Here is a 15916-nt window from a genome sequence, read left to right on the forward strand (position 1 = left end):
CTTGGAGGTGGCCAGAGGAGAAATCCCATCTGCTCATGGCATCAGGCACCCAGAGATGCCAGATGTGTCTGTGTGGAGCATCCCCAGAGCTCAGGAGGCAGAGTCTGTGGCTGCTGTTGCTGGCTGCTCCAGAGCTCATGGAGCACCTTTCCCAGGCTGGCTGCTCCTGCCTTCTGCTGCTGAGGGGTTGTTTATGTAGGATGCTCTGTGGGTGGGATGTGGTTTTGTCACCACTCCATTGTTGGACTCTGTTTGGGCACTCTGCCCGAGGATGATTAATGATGTTTTGAGTTGAGGCTCTGAGGTGCTTGCAGGCATACTGCAGGTATCAGAAGTGAAAGAGGTGTTGTTATCATCAAGGTACTTCAGTGTTATATCAAGTGTAATCAGAAGTGAATTAATTAAAGCAGTGTGTACATGTAAGTCCTTTTATGGTGGATGTTCAAACAACTCATATCGTGCAGTTTAGAGCTCAGTGTTTCAGACTTTTGTAACCCTCTCCTCTCTGTGAGAAGGCAGAGGGTACCAGGACTGCTATCAGAGGACAAACCTCTCCTGTAAAGGTCTTTTTGTCAAATGTGGTTCTTAAAACAAGTTAGGAAATTGTGTGCATTTGTCCATCCTGGCTCTGGCATGTTTCAAGGTTAATTTTTTCAGCTCACACAACTAGTGTAGGATGGGATCTAATGGTTGCTTGGGTTTCATCTGACCTTGGAGTGAGCAAAAATCTGGAGAAAAAAATTGTATTTCTTGTTGGTCTCAGCTCTACCAGGATTAAACTTGTTTTTGCAGCATGACATACCCTTGACGTGGTTGTCACTTAGAAAAATTGCCTGGAAATGCATCAGGCTCTTCTGTCCAGCAGCTCAGGCACTGTGAGGCTGGTGATACTCCACCCCATGGAGAGGAGACACAAATCTGGATGGAGGAGGGGCTGACAGGGTTGCAAGGTGACCAGAGATACAGATCCTGAGCTGTAGCTTCAGTCTGACAAGCAGAGCCAAACCCTTCTTTTTTAAAGTCCAAAACCCCAGGTTTTGGTGAACTTGGCAGCAGTGGGGGCTGATCTGGGGGTGCTGCCAGCCCAGCTGTGGAGGAGACCACATCTGGCAGGGCTGTTCCATGGGAAGCAGAAGGTGAGGAGCTGGAACTGCAGCTTCAGCTCAGCCTGTCCAGGGTGATGGGTGACCTGGGTGACCCTTGGGTGACAGGAGCTGCCCTGGCCCCACCTGTGTGGAGGAGGCTGGGAAGCTGGGAATTGATGGAGACATAATGGATTAGACCTGGACCCTGCCTGGCACACATCTAAAGCTGTTTGCCCAGGGTAGTGTGCTGATTTGATATGTGTGGAGCTTGTGGTTTTGTTTTTCCAGCAGGCTGGAAAATGTATCAAACGAGGAGGAGATTAAAATGACCCCAAATGCTCAGAGCACTAAGAAAGGAGACACTCAAAATCAATCCTCTGATCTTTTTGAACTAAACTCGTGGTTTTCTGAGCTGCAACTCTGTGATTTGGACAGGGCAGAGATGGGAAATGGGTCAAAAGCTGAAAGTGTACCTAAATGTAAAATTTTGACATACTCCAGTATTAGCACTCCATGTGCTGCTCTGGCCTCTCAAGCTACTTTAGTTTACTGCTGGGGAAGGTTGAAAGGTGATTCAGTCATAGTTTACAAGTACCTAAAAAGGGAAGGGGTTTCTGGTTGCTAGATGGGATTCAAATTTACCAGAGAAAGGCAGAGATCTCTTGGCTGGAAGCCAAAGTTAGAGGAGTTCAGACTATGAATAAGAATTGCAGTTTCAACTTTTTATGAGTGAAAACCAGAGGAAAGTCTTTGTCTGGAATTAAGCAGAGTCATCAGCACTGAATGGCTCTAAATGAAGATTTCTCTGTTTTTCTGAAAGCAGCAGGAATTATGAAGTGAGGCTTTCCAGCCCATCCCAGAGAGCAAGGCCAGGCTTCCCTTTTGCCCAGAGCAAGGCTCTGGATGCTGTTTCCCAGGCTTGGGGCTTTGCCTGCTCTTCCCACGCTGCTGTCCAAGCACAAGCCTTGCTGCAGTGCAGCAGAAAGGGCACAGATGTGTCAGGGAGCACAGCTCTGCCTCTTTGTGCTCAGCCCTTTTCCCAGACAGTCCAGAATATTTTGGGACTGGGTTCCCCTTTCACTGCTCTGTCTGATTCAGCTGGGGGACTGCAGTCCATGGAGTCCATCAAGTGTGGCCTGGAGCTGAATACACTGTCTCTTTCCCTCCTGTAGGGAGACACCAAAACCATGTAGACTGGGTGGAAAGATGCTCTCCTCCCTTTTTCTGGGCAGGACTCCCTGCTGGAGGGGTGGGACACTGTGTGTGTGTGTCAGCTCTTTGGTTTCTTTGGATCTGCCTGCTCAGGAATGTCCTGTAATCATCACTGGTGGCATGTGCAGAGGTTTAGGTGAGACATGATTCATGTTGGTGGGGAGGGAGATCAAGTTCCTTGCTTGTTCTTGGCCCTCTTCTTCCACAGGCTTCAGGTTCCTGGGGTTTGCTCTGCTCTTGCCAGCATTTTGGTGGAGAGGGGCAGGGCTGACACCCCTTTCTCCCAGCATTTTCCAGTTTCCCTTCCACTCAGGGTGATGGTAGCACATAGAACTATGTGCTACCACAGAACATGGAAAGGAGATGAGAGGAGAATATTCTTTCATGCCCCAGGACTCAGTTGTTATATCAGTTTTAACACCAGTTGAACTTTACATCCTACTCCTGGTTCTAGCTTATAAAATATCAGAATTCTTCACACCTGTGTCTTCTCTGAAATGAGACAAGAGTTGTCCCTTCAGTGACTGGTATCTCAGTCCAAATTAACCCATATTCTGTCCATATGCTGCCTGCTTCATCATTCTGCAGACCACCAGGCTGGAAATAAAACAAGGCAGATGCAGCCATGCCAAGGTCAGGACCTTCCCTGTATTTAAGGTGTATGGATAATGTTGGCATGGGACAGGGTGACCTCGGGGTACCATAGGAGCTGACTGACACACACATTCAGACAGAATAAATATTTGAGAGTCTATTTCTCTATTCCCCAAAATGACCCCTATAAAAGCAAGGTCCTGTTTACCTTCCTGGCTCTCCATGCAGTCTTCTGGGAAGAGACCAGCTCTCTTCTCCCTTCACTGCCTTCCAGCTCTTCTGGGCAACCCATTTCCAGGCAAGGATCAGGGATATGGGCTTCACAAAACCCATGACACCTTGGATTTTCACAGAATTCCTAAAGTTTGGTGAAAGCTGAGATCATTTCTGGTCAGAAGTCCCTGTTTGTGCCAAAGCACAGTGACCTGGGAAGGTGTGAGAGATCTCAGTGCACAGCCTGCAACCACTGCCTGCAGCTGACCCAATGGTTTTGTGCTCTCCCTGTCCCATTAGAAAATCATGGAATGGTTTGGGTTGAATCCACCTTAAAAAAAACATTAAAATTCATCTCATTCCAACCCCCTGCCATGGACAGGGACACCTCCCACTACCCCAGGCTGCTCCAAGCCCTGTCCAGCCTGGCCTGGGACACTTGCAGGGATCCAGGGGCAGCTGCAAGGTGTGATGTGCCTGGGACCAGCCCACCTTACCCACCCCCAGCCCTGGGCCTGCCTTTCAGTCACTGTGAGCTTTGCTTGGCTCACTCCTGTCACCCTGAACTGCTCCATTTCTATCCATGCTGGGATCCTTTTGATTAAGGACAATTATCTGGGATCCTTTTGATTAAGGACAATTTATCTTCTCACTCCCATCAGGAATATGAGAGAGCTGAGAGGTTCCTACCTCAGGAGCATATTCCTGATGATGGCTGTGCTTTTTATTATTTTGTGTAAGATCCCTTTTGGTGAGAGCAGTCTTTAAATACTATCAACCTGCACTGACTTAGTTGGCATGAAGAGCTAGAGGAGACATACAAAAGTCTGTAGAACAGTGATTGCTCTGATGAAACCCATCCAGTCCCTCAGCCTTTGAGTGCTCTGCCATTTCACAAGATCAGAATGCACAAAGCAATTAGAAGGTGGTTTGTGCATATTAGAAAGAGGAAATTATCCATCAGTAACACACCTCAGACAAGGAGAAGCCATTGTTACCAATATTCTTAAGGCAAAGCCAGCAAGTTGCTATTTCCTTTTTAAACGTTAGTACTGAGAAAGAAAAAGGGAGCTAGAAGAGTGCAGAGCTGTCAGTTGAAAGAAAAATTGCAAGCCTGCTAATCCTTTCTTGTCAGGCTTAATATAAAGCCTGGCAGAGATTGATAAGAAGTGTCTCCCTCTCTGTCTGATGTTCCAGGTGCATGGTAAAAATCACTTCTCTGAAACACCCACGTGCAGAGCCAGGCTCCAGGCTGGAGAGGCTGCTGGCCAGCCTGACACTGCTGGCACAAAACCATTTAAAATACCTATTCTTTCACTTTTCTTCTTGCAGCCTGAATAAATGGCTGTTCCTCCCCTCCTAATCCTTACACATGCAGGATTTTCTTGCAGCCCCTCTCAGTGATGATTGCTCTGCTGGTGTTGAGCTGAACAAGGTCTCTGCAGCAGATTTGGAGCATGTGGGGCACAGGGGGCTGCTCCCTCTGCTCCATCTGCACTGACCCATTCTGCCTGGGGCTGCTGAAGGTGTTGGAGATCTGCAGCAGCAATGGCCAGGAGCAGGGGAAAAATAATCCCTGAAGAGCTTAAGCTGGTGTGTGCTGGGAGAGCTCAGCAAAGCTCTGCAGGGACAGGAGACACAGGGCACTGCCTGCATGGGTAGGGCTCTGTGGAACATCAGATCTGGTCATGGGGAGCCTCCAGAGCCTCCCTCTGTTCCCTGTGTGGATGTGTCTGACTCCTGCTCCTTCCCTGGGTGCTGTTTTCCCCCTCTCCATCACCTCATGGCAGAGGGAGCAGCAGGAGCTTGGCCAGGGGAGGGGTTTGGGGGCTCCTCTTGTGTGCGCACAGCTCTGAGAGGGGCAGGTTTCACAGTGTCCCCTTTCTCTTTCCCCAGCTGCTCCTCCCAAACTGAAGAAACTGAAAAGCCCAAATGTTCACGTGGGTGAGAAGATTTCCCTGAAATGTGAGGCGACTGCTGGGAACCCTCAGCCATCCTACAAATGGTTTAAGGATGGGAAGGAGCTGAAGAAGAGCAAAGACATCCGGATCAAGTATGGGAATGGGAAGTAAGTACAAGACAGGGCTGCTCTGCCTCTGCTCACTCAGGGGCTGGGGCTGGGGCTGGAGGTGCTGCTGTGCTCCCCAAATCTCTGCTGAGCAGTCCCTCAGAGCCACAGGACCCTGCTCAGCCCAGTTACCATGGCCAGGAGAGTGAGTAAGGTCCCAGTGACCTCAGAGAGCACGGGGAGAGGAGCAGGGCACACACAGGGAAGGTGTTGGGTTTGTAGATGGGCTGTCCTGGGGTCAGGGAGGCACTGGCTACCTGAGGCAGGTGTCCTGTGCATGGGGAGGCTTTCCCTGGTAGCTGTGGGCAGCTCAGGTTGCCTGGGGTGACTCCTGCTCTGTGATTAAGGGTTGGAGGCAGAAGGCACCCAAACCCAGCTGTTGCCCCATCACTCAGCAGCAGGGCTGTGGGAGGAATTGGTTTGTTCCCTCCTGAATTTAGGTGGACACAGAAGCACCTAAGGCCACTGAAAAATCACAGAATGATACATTAGGGCTGGAAGGGACCTCTGGAGATCATCCAGTTCAACCCCCCTGCCAAGCATCAGCTCCTGGAGCAGGTGACACAGGAATGTGTCCAGGTAGGGTTGGAATGTCTCCAGAGAAGGAGACTCCACCCTCCCTGGGCAGCTGTTCCACTGTTCTGCCACCCTCAGCATAAAGAAGTTCTTCCCCATGTTGGGATGCAATTTTTCATGGTTTAGTTTATGGCCATTGCTCCTTGTCCTGTCACTGGGCACCGCTGCAAAGAGCCTGGCACCATCCTCTGACCCCCCTTGGAGATATTTATGTGCATGAATGAGATCCCCTCCCAGCCTTCTCTCCTCTACACTGAGCAGGGCTGAGATGCAGGATTGCCTCACAACACTGATCAGGGGTCATGGTCACCTGCAGAGACCTTGCCTTGTGCAAATCCTTCCATCTGTCCACCCTGGGCAAGCTCCCTCACATCTGCCCCAAAGTCCCCACCCAGAAAAGCTCTCAGGTGGCTCTGAGTGAGTGTCACCCTCAGCCCCAGCTCATTCAGTGTCACCCTCAGCACCAGCTCATTCAGTGATTGTCACCCTCAACACCACCTCATTCAGTGTGTCACCCTCAGCACCCCCTCATTTAGTGTCACCCTCAGCACCAGCTCATTCAGTGACTGTCACCCTCAACACCACCTCATTCAGTGTCACCCTCAGCACCCCCTCATTTAGTGTCACCCTCAGCACCAGCTCATTCAGTGAGTGTCACCCTCAGCCCCCCCTCATTCAGTGTCACCCTTAGCACCCCGTCATTTAGTGTCACCCTCAGCACCATTTCATTCAGTGAGTGTCACCCTCAGCACCCCCTCATTTAGTGTCACCCTCAGCCCCAGCTCATTCAGGCAGGGCTAGAACACCTGGAGAAAGAGGTCCCAGTGACCAAGATCAGGGGTTCTCACTGGGAATGGATTAAAATGAATCCATGTTGATATTTCTCAAGGCCCAATATTTAGATATGATGTATCTTAAAATTATTCCACTTTCATGGCTATGTTTGCATTCATACATCCTGACCTAGCCAGCAACAGTCAGCTTGCAACTGCCTGACCCCTTGGAAAATTTGATTCTAATTCTTTGCTAACATATGTTCTGGGTGTGTGAATACAAGGTCATCATGGACTTGTTAGAGTAGCAATTTTTAAAATTAGAAGCCACTACAAATCAGTTAGAAAAAATCACTCAGTGTTTGAACGGGGCGTTGCCAATTGCCCAAATTTAATTTCAGTCCTGTTGGGTTTGGTGTCAGAGTCACACCCAAGATGGTTGACCTCCTTTGTAATAATTCTGGGGCTTGTGGCTGTTTTGGGACGAGGCAGAGAGGTGGTCAGTGCTTCCAGGATAACTGGGTGCTGTCTGGGCTTGCAGGCAGCAGAGCCAGGGCAGAGCTGTGCCTGCCTCTCTCTGTCACAGTAATGGGCCCCCAGCTGGGTAATAATTACTATTGATTCCTCAGGAGGTTGATCAATGTCTTTATTATATTATCATTATTAAGAAACTCCTTGCTTTTATAGTCAGTTATGATACACCCGGACCTAATTGGTCCTCTAATCTAAACATCATCACCATTGGCTAATTAAGAAACTACTTTTTGGTGAACAAATCTTTATAGCACACTCTACATGATCACAACAGGTGTAGCAAGTGAAGATAAGATTGTTTTTTATTATTTTTTCTGATTTTCTCACAGACTTTTCCCAGAGAGGCCTGGGAAAGTTGTGTGTTGCTCTCTGTGGCCAGAGAGCTGCTGCCACACCTCTCCTCTGCTGCCCTCGCTGTTTTTGGGGGCCCTTGTCATTCTCGTGGCCTTGGTTGTTTAGCAGTGGCTGCTGGGGCTGGGATGCCCTGGAGAAATGCCTGCAGCACACTCTGTGGGAATGCCCAGGGTGCTGGGGAGTGCTTTCCCTCAGGGCTAGAGAGGAGCCAGCCCCAGAGCAGCCAGCACTGCCCTGCTGTGCTCCCAGTGTCCCAGCCCTTCCTCCTCTGCCCAGCACGGAGCTGTGGCAGGGTGACATCCCACCCCCAGCCAAGGGGACAGGCAGCCCCTGGGCCAGGGACAGGAACAAATGCAAGGGAGTTGGTCCCCCTTCCTCAGCACTCTGCTGTCAAGTCATCATTTTGCATTTACCAGTTTCCATGGAAACTTGCTGGCTCTCCAGTGAGAGGCCAAAGATGTGTGGTGCTGGAAGGGCTTCCTGCTGGCAAAGCAAGCCCAAGGATAAACATTTTAAGGCAAGCTGAGCACCTGCCTCTTCTGGTGTCTGAGACTCCCTCAGCAGCAAAGGGGTGAGCCCAAAGCATTCCCAGAATTGCTTCCCATCCCATCTTCTGCTCCCTGCTGCCATTAAAATGTGACTGTCTTGTGCTGGGACCAGGCTGTGGAGACTGGACTCCAGCAGCTGTTGAGCAGGAGCAAAAGGAAATGGGCTCAAACTGTGCCAAAGGGGGTTTGGATGTTAGGGAGAACATCTTCACTGAAATGGAGGTCAGGCTTTGGAACAGACTGCCCAGGGAAGTGGTGGAAGTGTCCAGAAACTGTGTAGATGTGTCACTTGGAGACACATTGGTTCATTGGTGGCCTTGGCAGTGCTGGGAATGGTTGGACTCAGTGATCTCAGAGGGCTTTTCCAACCTGAACGATTCTGCCATTCTGTGGGACAGTTCTGAGGTAATTACCCCTCAGTGAGCATTTGCCCTTGTTTAGCAGTGCAGGATCACTTCCCTGAGAGCATCTGGGCGGGTCTGTGCACACCCACCCTGGCATTGCCACCTCTGTCCCCGTTTGCTGGGCCCCAGAGCTGAAAACCCCGAGGCAGAGTGTCCCCTGGCATTGGAGCTGCCTGCCTCTGGTCTTGACTGCATGGAACAAGCACTGAAAACTGCTCAGAGCAGGCTGAGGGCTGAGAGAGCCCTCATGACTTTGATGTCTTCATTATGCAGCTGGTGGGGCCAAGTTTAGTGGAGGGACATGTGATATGGGTGTAGAGCATTACTTGCAGCGAGCTGGGAGGGGACTCCAGGGAAGGAGAAGCATCCCAAACTGTAAATCTCTGAAAGGACATCTTATTCTATAACAATTATTTTAGGAATAATGGGATTTATACATCTGGCTCCACTTAGAGATAACACTGGTCTCCAGATAATCCTCTGGGCTTCCCTTCAGCTCAGAGTGGGGATTTCAGAGGGCCAGAAATGGAGCACTGGGGAGGGACCTTCACAGGGAAAATACACGAGGCAAAAACTTCTCAGGCTGTGCAGGATCATTTCAACTTCCAGGTGCACAGGATCATTTCTTTAGAAGTGTAATACCTTACAGAGATTTCTGCTGGAGCCAGGCAAAAGGAGCCCTCCAGCAAAGCGATGTCCATTGTGCTTCCCTTGGCCCTGTGAGGCCCTGGCAGAGCTGGGCACAGCTGAAATCTGTCCCCAGCTCTGAGATCTTTAGCATGCAGAGGAATAGGATGGGAGACAAGAACCTGGTTGCTCTCTGTGATTAATTTCTGGCTTTCCTCCCCATGTATGTAAAGAGCCTTGAGGTTTCTACCTAGAAAGTATGACTGAAGCACTTTTTTTTTTGGTGATTGGGTTTTTATCTGATCTCTAGAATAGGGGATCTCTTTCAAAATAAGGGGTGTGTATGTTGTAATGAGGAGAGGAGCACTTAACTGCATGTCAGCTCTTCAGCTTTTCCATCAATCATTTTCCCTCTTCTTTTTAAACTTACCAGCAAAACCTCTGGTGCCATCAGGCAGAGGAATCAGGTTTTTTTAATGGATATTTGCTGGAGGGAGGGGAACAATTCTGATTCCTCCTTTCTGAACTTCATGTTCCATCTGTAATTAGTGACAGGCTGGGGCAAGCCCGGCTTGCACGAAGGGGAAACCTCTTTAAGGTGGAAGAAATTATTGGCTGGAATTTTATCTTCATCTCCATTTGAATAAAGCACAGTTGATGGGAAACCCAGAGAAATTACCAAGAAAGAGCCTGTGGTAGTGGAAATCCAGCCTAGTGAATGGCTCTCCCCCCAAGCTGCCAAAGTGATGCCATTTTTGGCTGAGTGTGTCTGAGGTCTGACTGAGGCTCCCAAGATATTCAGGTTGGGTTTTGACTTTCTGACTATCCAAATGGTCAAATGCCAGCTATGGAGGAAGCCAAGGGAGTTTTTGCTTGTGGAGGTGTAGAGAACCTTCCCCTCTTGAAGTCACGCTCAAGGCTCAGCCTGGGACACGCAGAGGTTCAGCTGGAGCCTGGGAGTCCCTGAGCTGTGCCTGTCCTTACAGCCCTTTCCCTTTGTGTGCTCTTCTACCAGGGGACACTGCTGGGGTGATGAAGGAGGCATATCATTAGATTGGAGAGGGTTGGCAGTTCAGTTTGGGACAGGCTGACCATATGACATCCCCTGGGAGTGGTGTCCTACTTTCAGTATCACCAGGAATCCCTATTGTTAGCCTGTAAGTGGAGCCAAGGGATACCCTCCTCTCCTGTTTCTGTACAGTAGTCCCTCAGGCCATGCCACTTGAGCAGATTCATTGCTGGGGTCTTCCTTGTAGGGCTCCCAGTTGTAGATTATTCCCCACCCACAATGAATGGGGCTGTGGTCTTCCCTGTACAGCTCACTGCACTGGAATGAAGGCCAAAAAAAAAAAATAATGCCAAAGCAGCAGGGGAAAGAGAGTGCCAATAAAGATAAATGATTTCCTAATTAAGCCTGGAGACAAGGAGGGGCAAAGAGGACTGTTGAAGCCTTGTGGGAGCCAGAGTGAACCCAAGCAGGCTATACCACCACTCTGGCAGGGGTCTTTGGGCTGACATTTTTAAACAAAGGAAAAAGCTCATTTGACAATGGATCTTGCAAGAGCAATTCCAGATGCCTTGAAGCAAAGACTCTTCTCAAGCACCGGTGTTGTTATAATCACCAGGGGAGCTGCTGCCTTGCTAACTCTCACCATGGCATTATGAGCCTCCCATACTTGGGATTTGGTTTTAGCTGCTGAAGGCACTTTATTGGAGGGGGGTGTGAAGGAGAGCATCTCCTTTGTTTGTTTGCTTGTTGTTTTAGAGGAGATGATGGACATCATCTTGGCCAATGCACCTGGGACTGAACCAGGGAATTTGAGAACTGAAAGGAGAAGCAGTTGGGTCTTGAGCTCAAACAATCCACAAACTTTGCAAACTGGGGCTCCTGAGAGAGTCAGGGGATGGACATTTAATCAAACTTGACTGCATTATAGCTGCTAACAAGTCAGGGTCAGCTGCTGGGCTGCTTCAGCTGATGGGCTCTGCAAACTTAGAGGTGGAAGGAGCTTTGTGTGCCTGAAATTTGGTGTGGTTTTTCCAGCCATGCTGGCTGCTTACAAAAACAAAATAAAAATCTCTTTCTGCAGACCTTCGCCCCCTGTGGTTGCAAAATGTCACAGATTAGGTCGAGGCCCTCCCTGAGACATGAGCTGAAATCCCATTCATCCTGTTTAGGTTAAAATGTTTTACCTTTGAGGAGGAGGGCTGGGCTGAGGGCTGGGGCTGCTGGCAGCTCATCCTGCACAGCACATCACAGACCTGCAGGCAGGAATTTGCAGCAGAGCAGACACTGCTGAGGATCTGTGACATGTACCAGCTGCAGAAAATGGCCTGGGGAGAAAAGAATGACATGAGGAGACCCAAACCTTTATCTAGATCTCCTGCACACCCTGTGTATGACCATGGTGGTGTCTCACAGGGGTTTGGAGCAATAGTTCCCTGCCCATGTGAAGGTGCCATCCCTTTCCCATGATTTCTATTCCCCAACATGCTTTTCCTGGTGTCAGTATTTGCAGCCTGGCCCTGCTCATTTCCAGGGCAGGGCTCTGTCCAGGGCTGTCCCCATGACAGCTGCTCTTGGTGTGGCACCTCCCTCTCCTCCTTGATCCTTTATAACTTTATGTGCTTTGCTTTAAAGGTCCTCTCAGGCCTTCCCCCCCACTCCTGGCAGTCCCTGAAGTTTTGGTCCTGCCTCTGATTTGCCCTGCATATCAGCCTCCACCCAGTGTGTGACACACTTCCAAACTAGGAAAACACTTCCAAGGCCTCTGAGCCTTGTCCCCAGCAGCACGGGCCCTCTTTTCCCTCCCTGCCAATGACCAGCTCAGGGTTTGGTTGCTGAGGTAGTGAGACCTGGGCACCCTGAGGGGCCCTGTCTCTGAATTGAGGTCACACACTCTTTGGGATAGCGAGGAATCTGTTCCACATTTGGTGCTGGGAAGTCCCTGGGAAGTCTTGGGACTGCTCCTGTATGAGATCACAGGAAGCAGGGAAAGAACCTGCTGGGAGCTGGCCTCAGAGCACTGCTCCAGGACCTACATTTTCTCAAAGAAATTAAAATCCTGGCATTGGGGCTGGAGGAAGCATTCATAGGATGGATCAATTGCCTTGAATTCCAGAATACAAAGGGCCCTGCAGTGACATTGGGTCTGTGCATCAGCCACAGCCCCAAACTCAACTTTTGCTCATTTATTGACCTCACACCCTGGCAGGTGCCACAGCCTGGGCTGGCACAGGGAGCAGCAGCAGCATTGCACAGGGATTTGCCTCTCAACACAGCAGCCACAAAGTCCAGCCCAGGCCCTGCTGTGGTGGTGTCACTGCCTCTGCTGCCCCACACCTCTCCCCATTTGCAGAACACCCCTGGCTGCGTTTGAGCCTGCAGGGGCTTGCACAAGTGACCCTGCTCTTTGGAGTGTACTTATTGATCCTGTCCCCTCCTGTTGACACTGTCCAACCCAGAAGTAGCTCACCCTCACTCTGAGCCCAGTGTCAGTGTCAGCTCTGCAGAGTGAGGACTGGGAGAGTCTTCCTCTTAAAATCAGCCTGTCCCAAGCCTGGGCACAGAGAGACCACAGCACTGCTGAGCAGAGAAGGGGCAAATCTGCTTCTCAGGTTAGAACAGCACTTTAATGTTGGGGAACAGGGGCAGGAGACAGCAGGTAGAGTGGGTCAGGGGATGGCTGGTCGTGTCCTGGGCACTGTGAGGACATTACCTGTCCCCCACCATCCCAGCAGGTCAAGCACAGAGCGGGTCAGGAGATGGTGTGAGGGGAGGAAGGGAGATAGAGAAGGGATGATGGCCAAGCTGAAAATTCCAAACCTTCCTGTCCTTACCCGCCTTATTTCATTGCTTTGCTTGAGGGCATTTCTGTCCCCTTTCCCATTTGTTCTTTCTGTAGCTGATACTGAGCTGGCCAGATGATGCTGTGGAGCACAGAAAACACTTGTTTTCCTCAAGCACTGTGAGCACAGCTCACCTGCCCAGCTCTGCTGAGCACAGCTGGAGGGCAGGGAAGAGATCAGAGGGGCTGTGCAAGGGACAGAATGCTCCTGGCTGCTCCTGCCCTGCCAGACATGGCTTTGCCTTTGCATTGCAGTGATTCCCTCTGCCTGAATTAACCCACTGAGTGCTGGGGGGGATGGATGTGTCCCCCCAGAGCCCCTGGCCCAGCCATGGGGCTGCCCAGTGCTCGATGGCTGCTGCACAGCACTTGTGGTTTGTAAGCTGGATGTCCTGAATCTTCTTGCCAATCATTAACCTGCTCTTTCAGGGCAAATGCAGCTGGGTGAGGGTGCCAGGGCAGCACGTAGGTACCAATTAAATCTCTGGCAGGATGCAAGCAGTGCACGTTACAGCAATTGCTGGCACTCATGCTCTCAGCAATGCCAGTGTGCTTCCTGCTGCAAACAGAGGGAATGGAGTTAATGGGTGACCACAGCAGGGCAGCCAGTGTGTCCTTTGCAAGGGTCATGTTTGGGAATTTCCTTTTCCTATGGTTTCAGGTGTGTTTACTATGTGCAGTGCTCTCCATTGACAATTTCAGGGCCTCATATGGGGTGGTCTCCAAGTTCTCTTTGTCAGCTCATTCCTTGACTTTGTTACTTATGTGTTAGTTACCCTATTTTTAGAAGACTAATAAACCACTGCAACAGTCGTAATCCTGGAGCTGTTCTTGTCCAGAACGATGCAGAAGTGGCTGAACTCACACAGGGAGCACGGAGTCCTCAGTGTAGGTGTCACAGGGGCAGCTCATGGCAGCTGCTCTCCTGATCCCATGCTCTGACAGGAATGGCTTAGTGAGGAGATGACCTGGGAAGATGGCCCCATTTCCACTTGGCAGTAGGTAAGAGGGGAAACATGATTCAAGCTTGACCAGAGTGCTGGTGGGAACATGCCTGCTGTCATGGGAAGTTCCTCCTTGGCTCAGATGCAGGGCCTGTTTCTTCTCCTCTCACTGCACTGGAGGCCTCAGGGCCTGAGCTCACATTTAGATGTCTAAATTACAGCCGATGAGGACACCCTTCCCAGCCAGAATTTGCCAGGATCTTTGTGTAGGTCCTGGCCAAGGGCTGATCTCCCTGTTTCCCATTGTAGTCTGGAGATTGGCACTGAAGAGGGTGATTTACTCATCCCTCCAAACTGCCCTCTGGGGGACTCTTTTCTCTTGGCCAGAAAGGTATTTTGGGGGATCTTCTTTTGGCCAGGCTGAAGGTCTCCTTGTGAATCCTATCCCTCAGAGCTTGCATACAGCACATTCCCCGTGGCTCATCCCTCCACTGGCACTACAGGAGATAATTAGTGCGTGGCTAAGTCATATGTGCTGAGGGTCAGGCAAGACAATGAGGCACATTTTCCCCTGGAGTAAAGAGATGTCAACAGAGTTGCACTGCAGCGAAATGATGGGATCTGTCAGTGACCCTGGCCCTTTCACTGAGCAAACAGCCTGGGGCAGAGCCTTCCTGCAGAAGAATGGCATGGTCTGGCAGCCAGGCACCCTTGTGAACGCACACGTGGGGCTCTCCCAGGGCTGCTGTCCCCAGGAGCCTTCATCCCACACTCCTGGGCCCACAGTAACTCCTTGGAGGCCACTCCTTGGTGTGTCTGTGAAATCAGCCCTCAGGAGAACAAAGTACCTGCCCCTGGGGACAGCAGGGGGAAGAGCACAACTTGGAAAAGATGGTTTCCAGTGGAGTTTTGGGGTATTTCAGGAGCATTTGGAGATAGTAAAATAGATCAGAACCAGGTCAGGTGAGGACTTGTCCATCTGACATCCTTCAGCTCAGTTCTTCCAGTGCACAGGATTATCCATGTTAACTAAAAGGCCCATGGTTAATGCTGTGAGGCAAAGTATCTCTCTGGCTGTTTCAGTGCTTCTTAGAATGGGGAAATTCTCTTTGCATTTATGCTCCACATGAAAGCTGATCCATATCTCCAACCTTCATCTCCTTTCCCCTGAGTCTGTCACCAGACCTTATACAGCCCAGTGTGGAGACCAAGAGGGGCCACACCATTGGCCTGGGCTATGAAAAGCAAGAAGAAACTCTTGATTTTTCAAGGGAATCTTCCAGTCCAGGATCATTTCAACCAATTGTGATGGCAAAAATAAGCTCTTTTGACAGTACAAGTCTTGTGCATTAAAACAAAGTAATCCCCTTTGGTTTCACCTTGATGTTGCTATGCTCCAAATGCCAACATCACTCTTTATTCTGCTCACATTCCTCTCCAGTTCCAGGTAAAAGACCAAATGTCTCTCACCCTCTTGTTGGAGCTGAGTCTGTCAAGTGTGGCTCCTTTTGTGCCACTCCCTAACTCACATCTTTGGGACTTACACCCCCTTATCTGTAAAAAATCACATACCTGGGTGATATTCTAATGCAGTAATGGATTTTTCCAGTTGCTCCACCTGGTGAAATGTGCTGTGGACTGAGATTGCCATGCAGCTAATTATCATTAGAACATCTGTGCTCTGGCAGCTGAAGGCAGCATGTCCATTGATGCTCTCAGCTCTGCCCTGGCAGAGAGCCCCAGCGTGCTGATGTGCCAGGCTGGTGTTTTCTATGGACTCTGAGTTAGAGCCTTGCTCTTCCAAGCTGCTTTCAGCATGTGCTGCCTGCACTGCAGCCTGGTTTGTGAAACAAATGGTGTATTCTGGCAGAGAGGGTTGAGACAGCTGGGAGAAAGTAATGGCTGGGCTGGGAGCAGGCTTGGAGTTGCATTCTGGAGCCATCTCACTCTTTTGATGAGCATTTTCACACCTTCCTCTATGGAAGGAGTGGGGAACCTGCTCCTGAACAAGGTGCTGCAGCCCAGCAGAGCCCAGGCACCCTTTGTGCCTCCCAGCAAGGTGCAGGAACCAACAGACCCAGGGCAGCAACAGGCACTGGGTGCCTTTACATGTCCTTAAATGCCTCTTTCTTGTGC

General features: G+C 50.3%; 1 protein-coding gene across 4 annotated transcripts in view; it reads left to right on the forward strand.

Annotated features, from left to right (window-relative positions):
- NRG2 (neuregulin 2) overlaps positions 1-15916 on the forward strand; it is a 159580-nt gene that overhangs the window by 95588 nt on the left and 48076 nt on the right. For all 4 annotated transcript variants that reach the window (XM_071443071.1, XM_071443069.1, XM_071443070.1 and 1 more), the window contains exon 2: positions 5001-5172. In XM_071443071.1, coding sequence (XP_071299172.1) covers positions 5001-5172 — 172 coding nt within the window. The remainder of the gene's footprint in view (positions 1-5000; positions 5173-15916) is intronic.

Source organism: Agelaius tricolor, unplaced genomic scaffold (assembly GCF_023055355.1).
Source record: "Agelaius tricolor isolate 1412-34295 unplaced genomic scaffold, bAgeTri1.0.p SCAF_18, whole genome shotgun sequence".
NCBI classification, from domain to species: Eukaryota; Metazoa; Chordata; class Aves; order Passeriformes; family Icteridae; genus Agelaius; species Agelaius tricolor.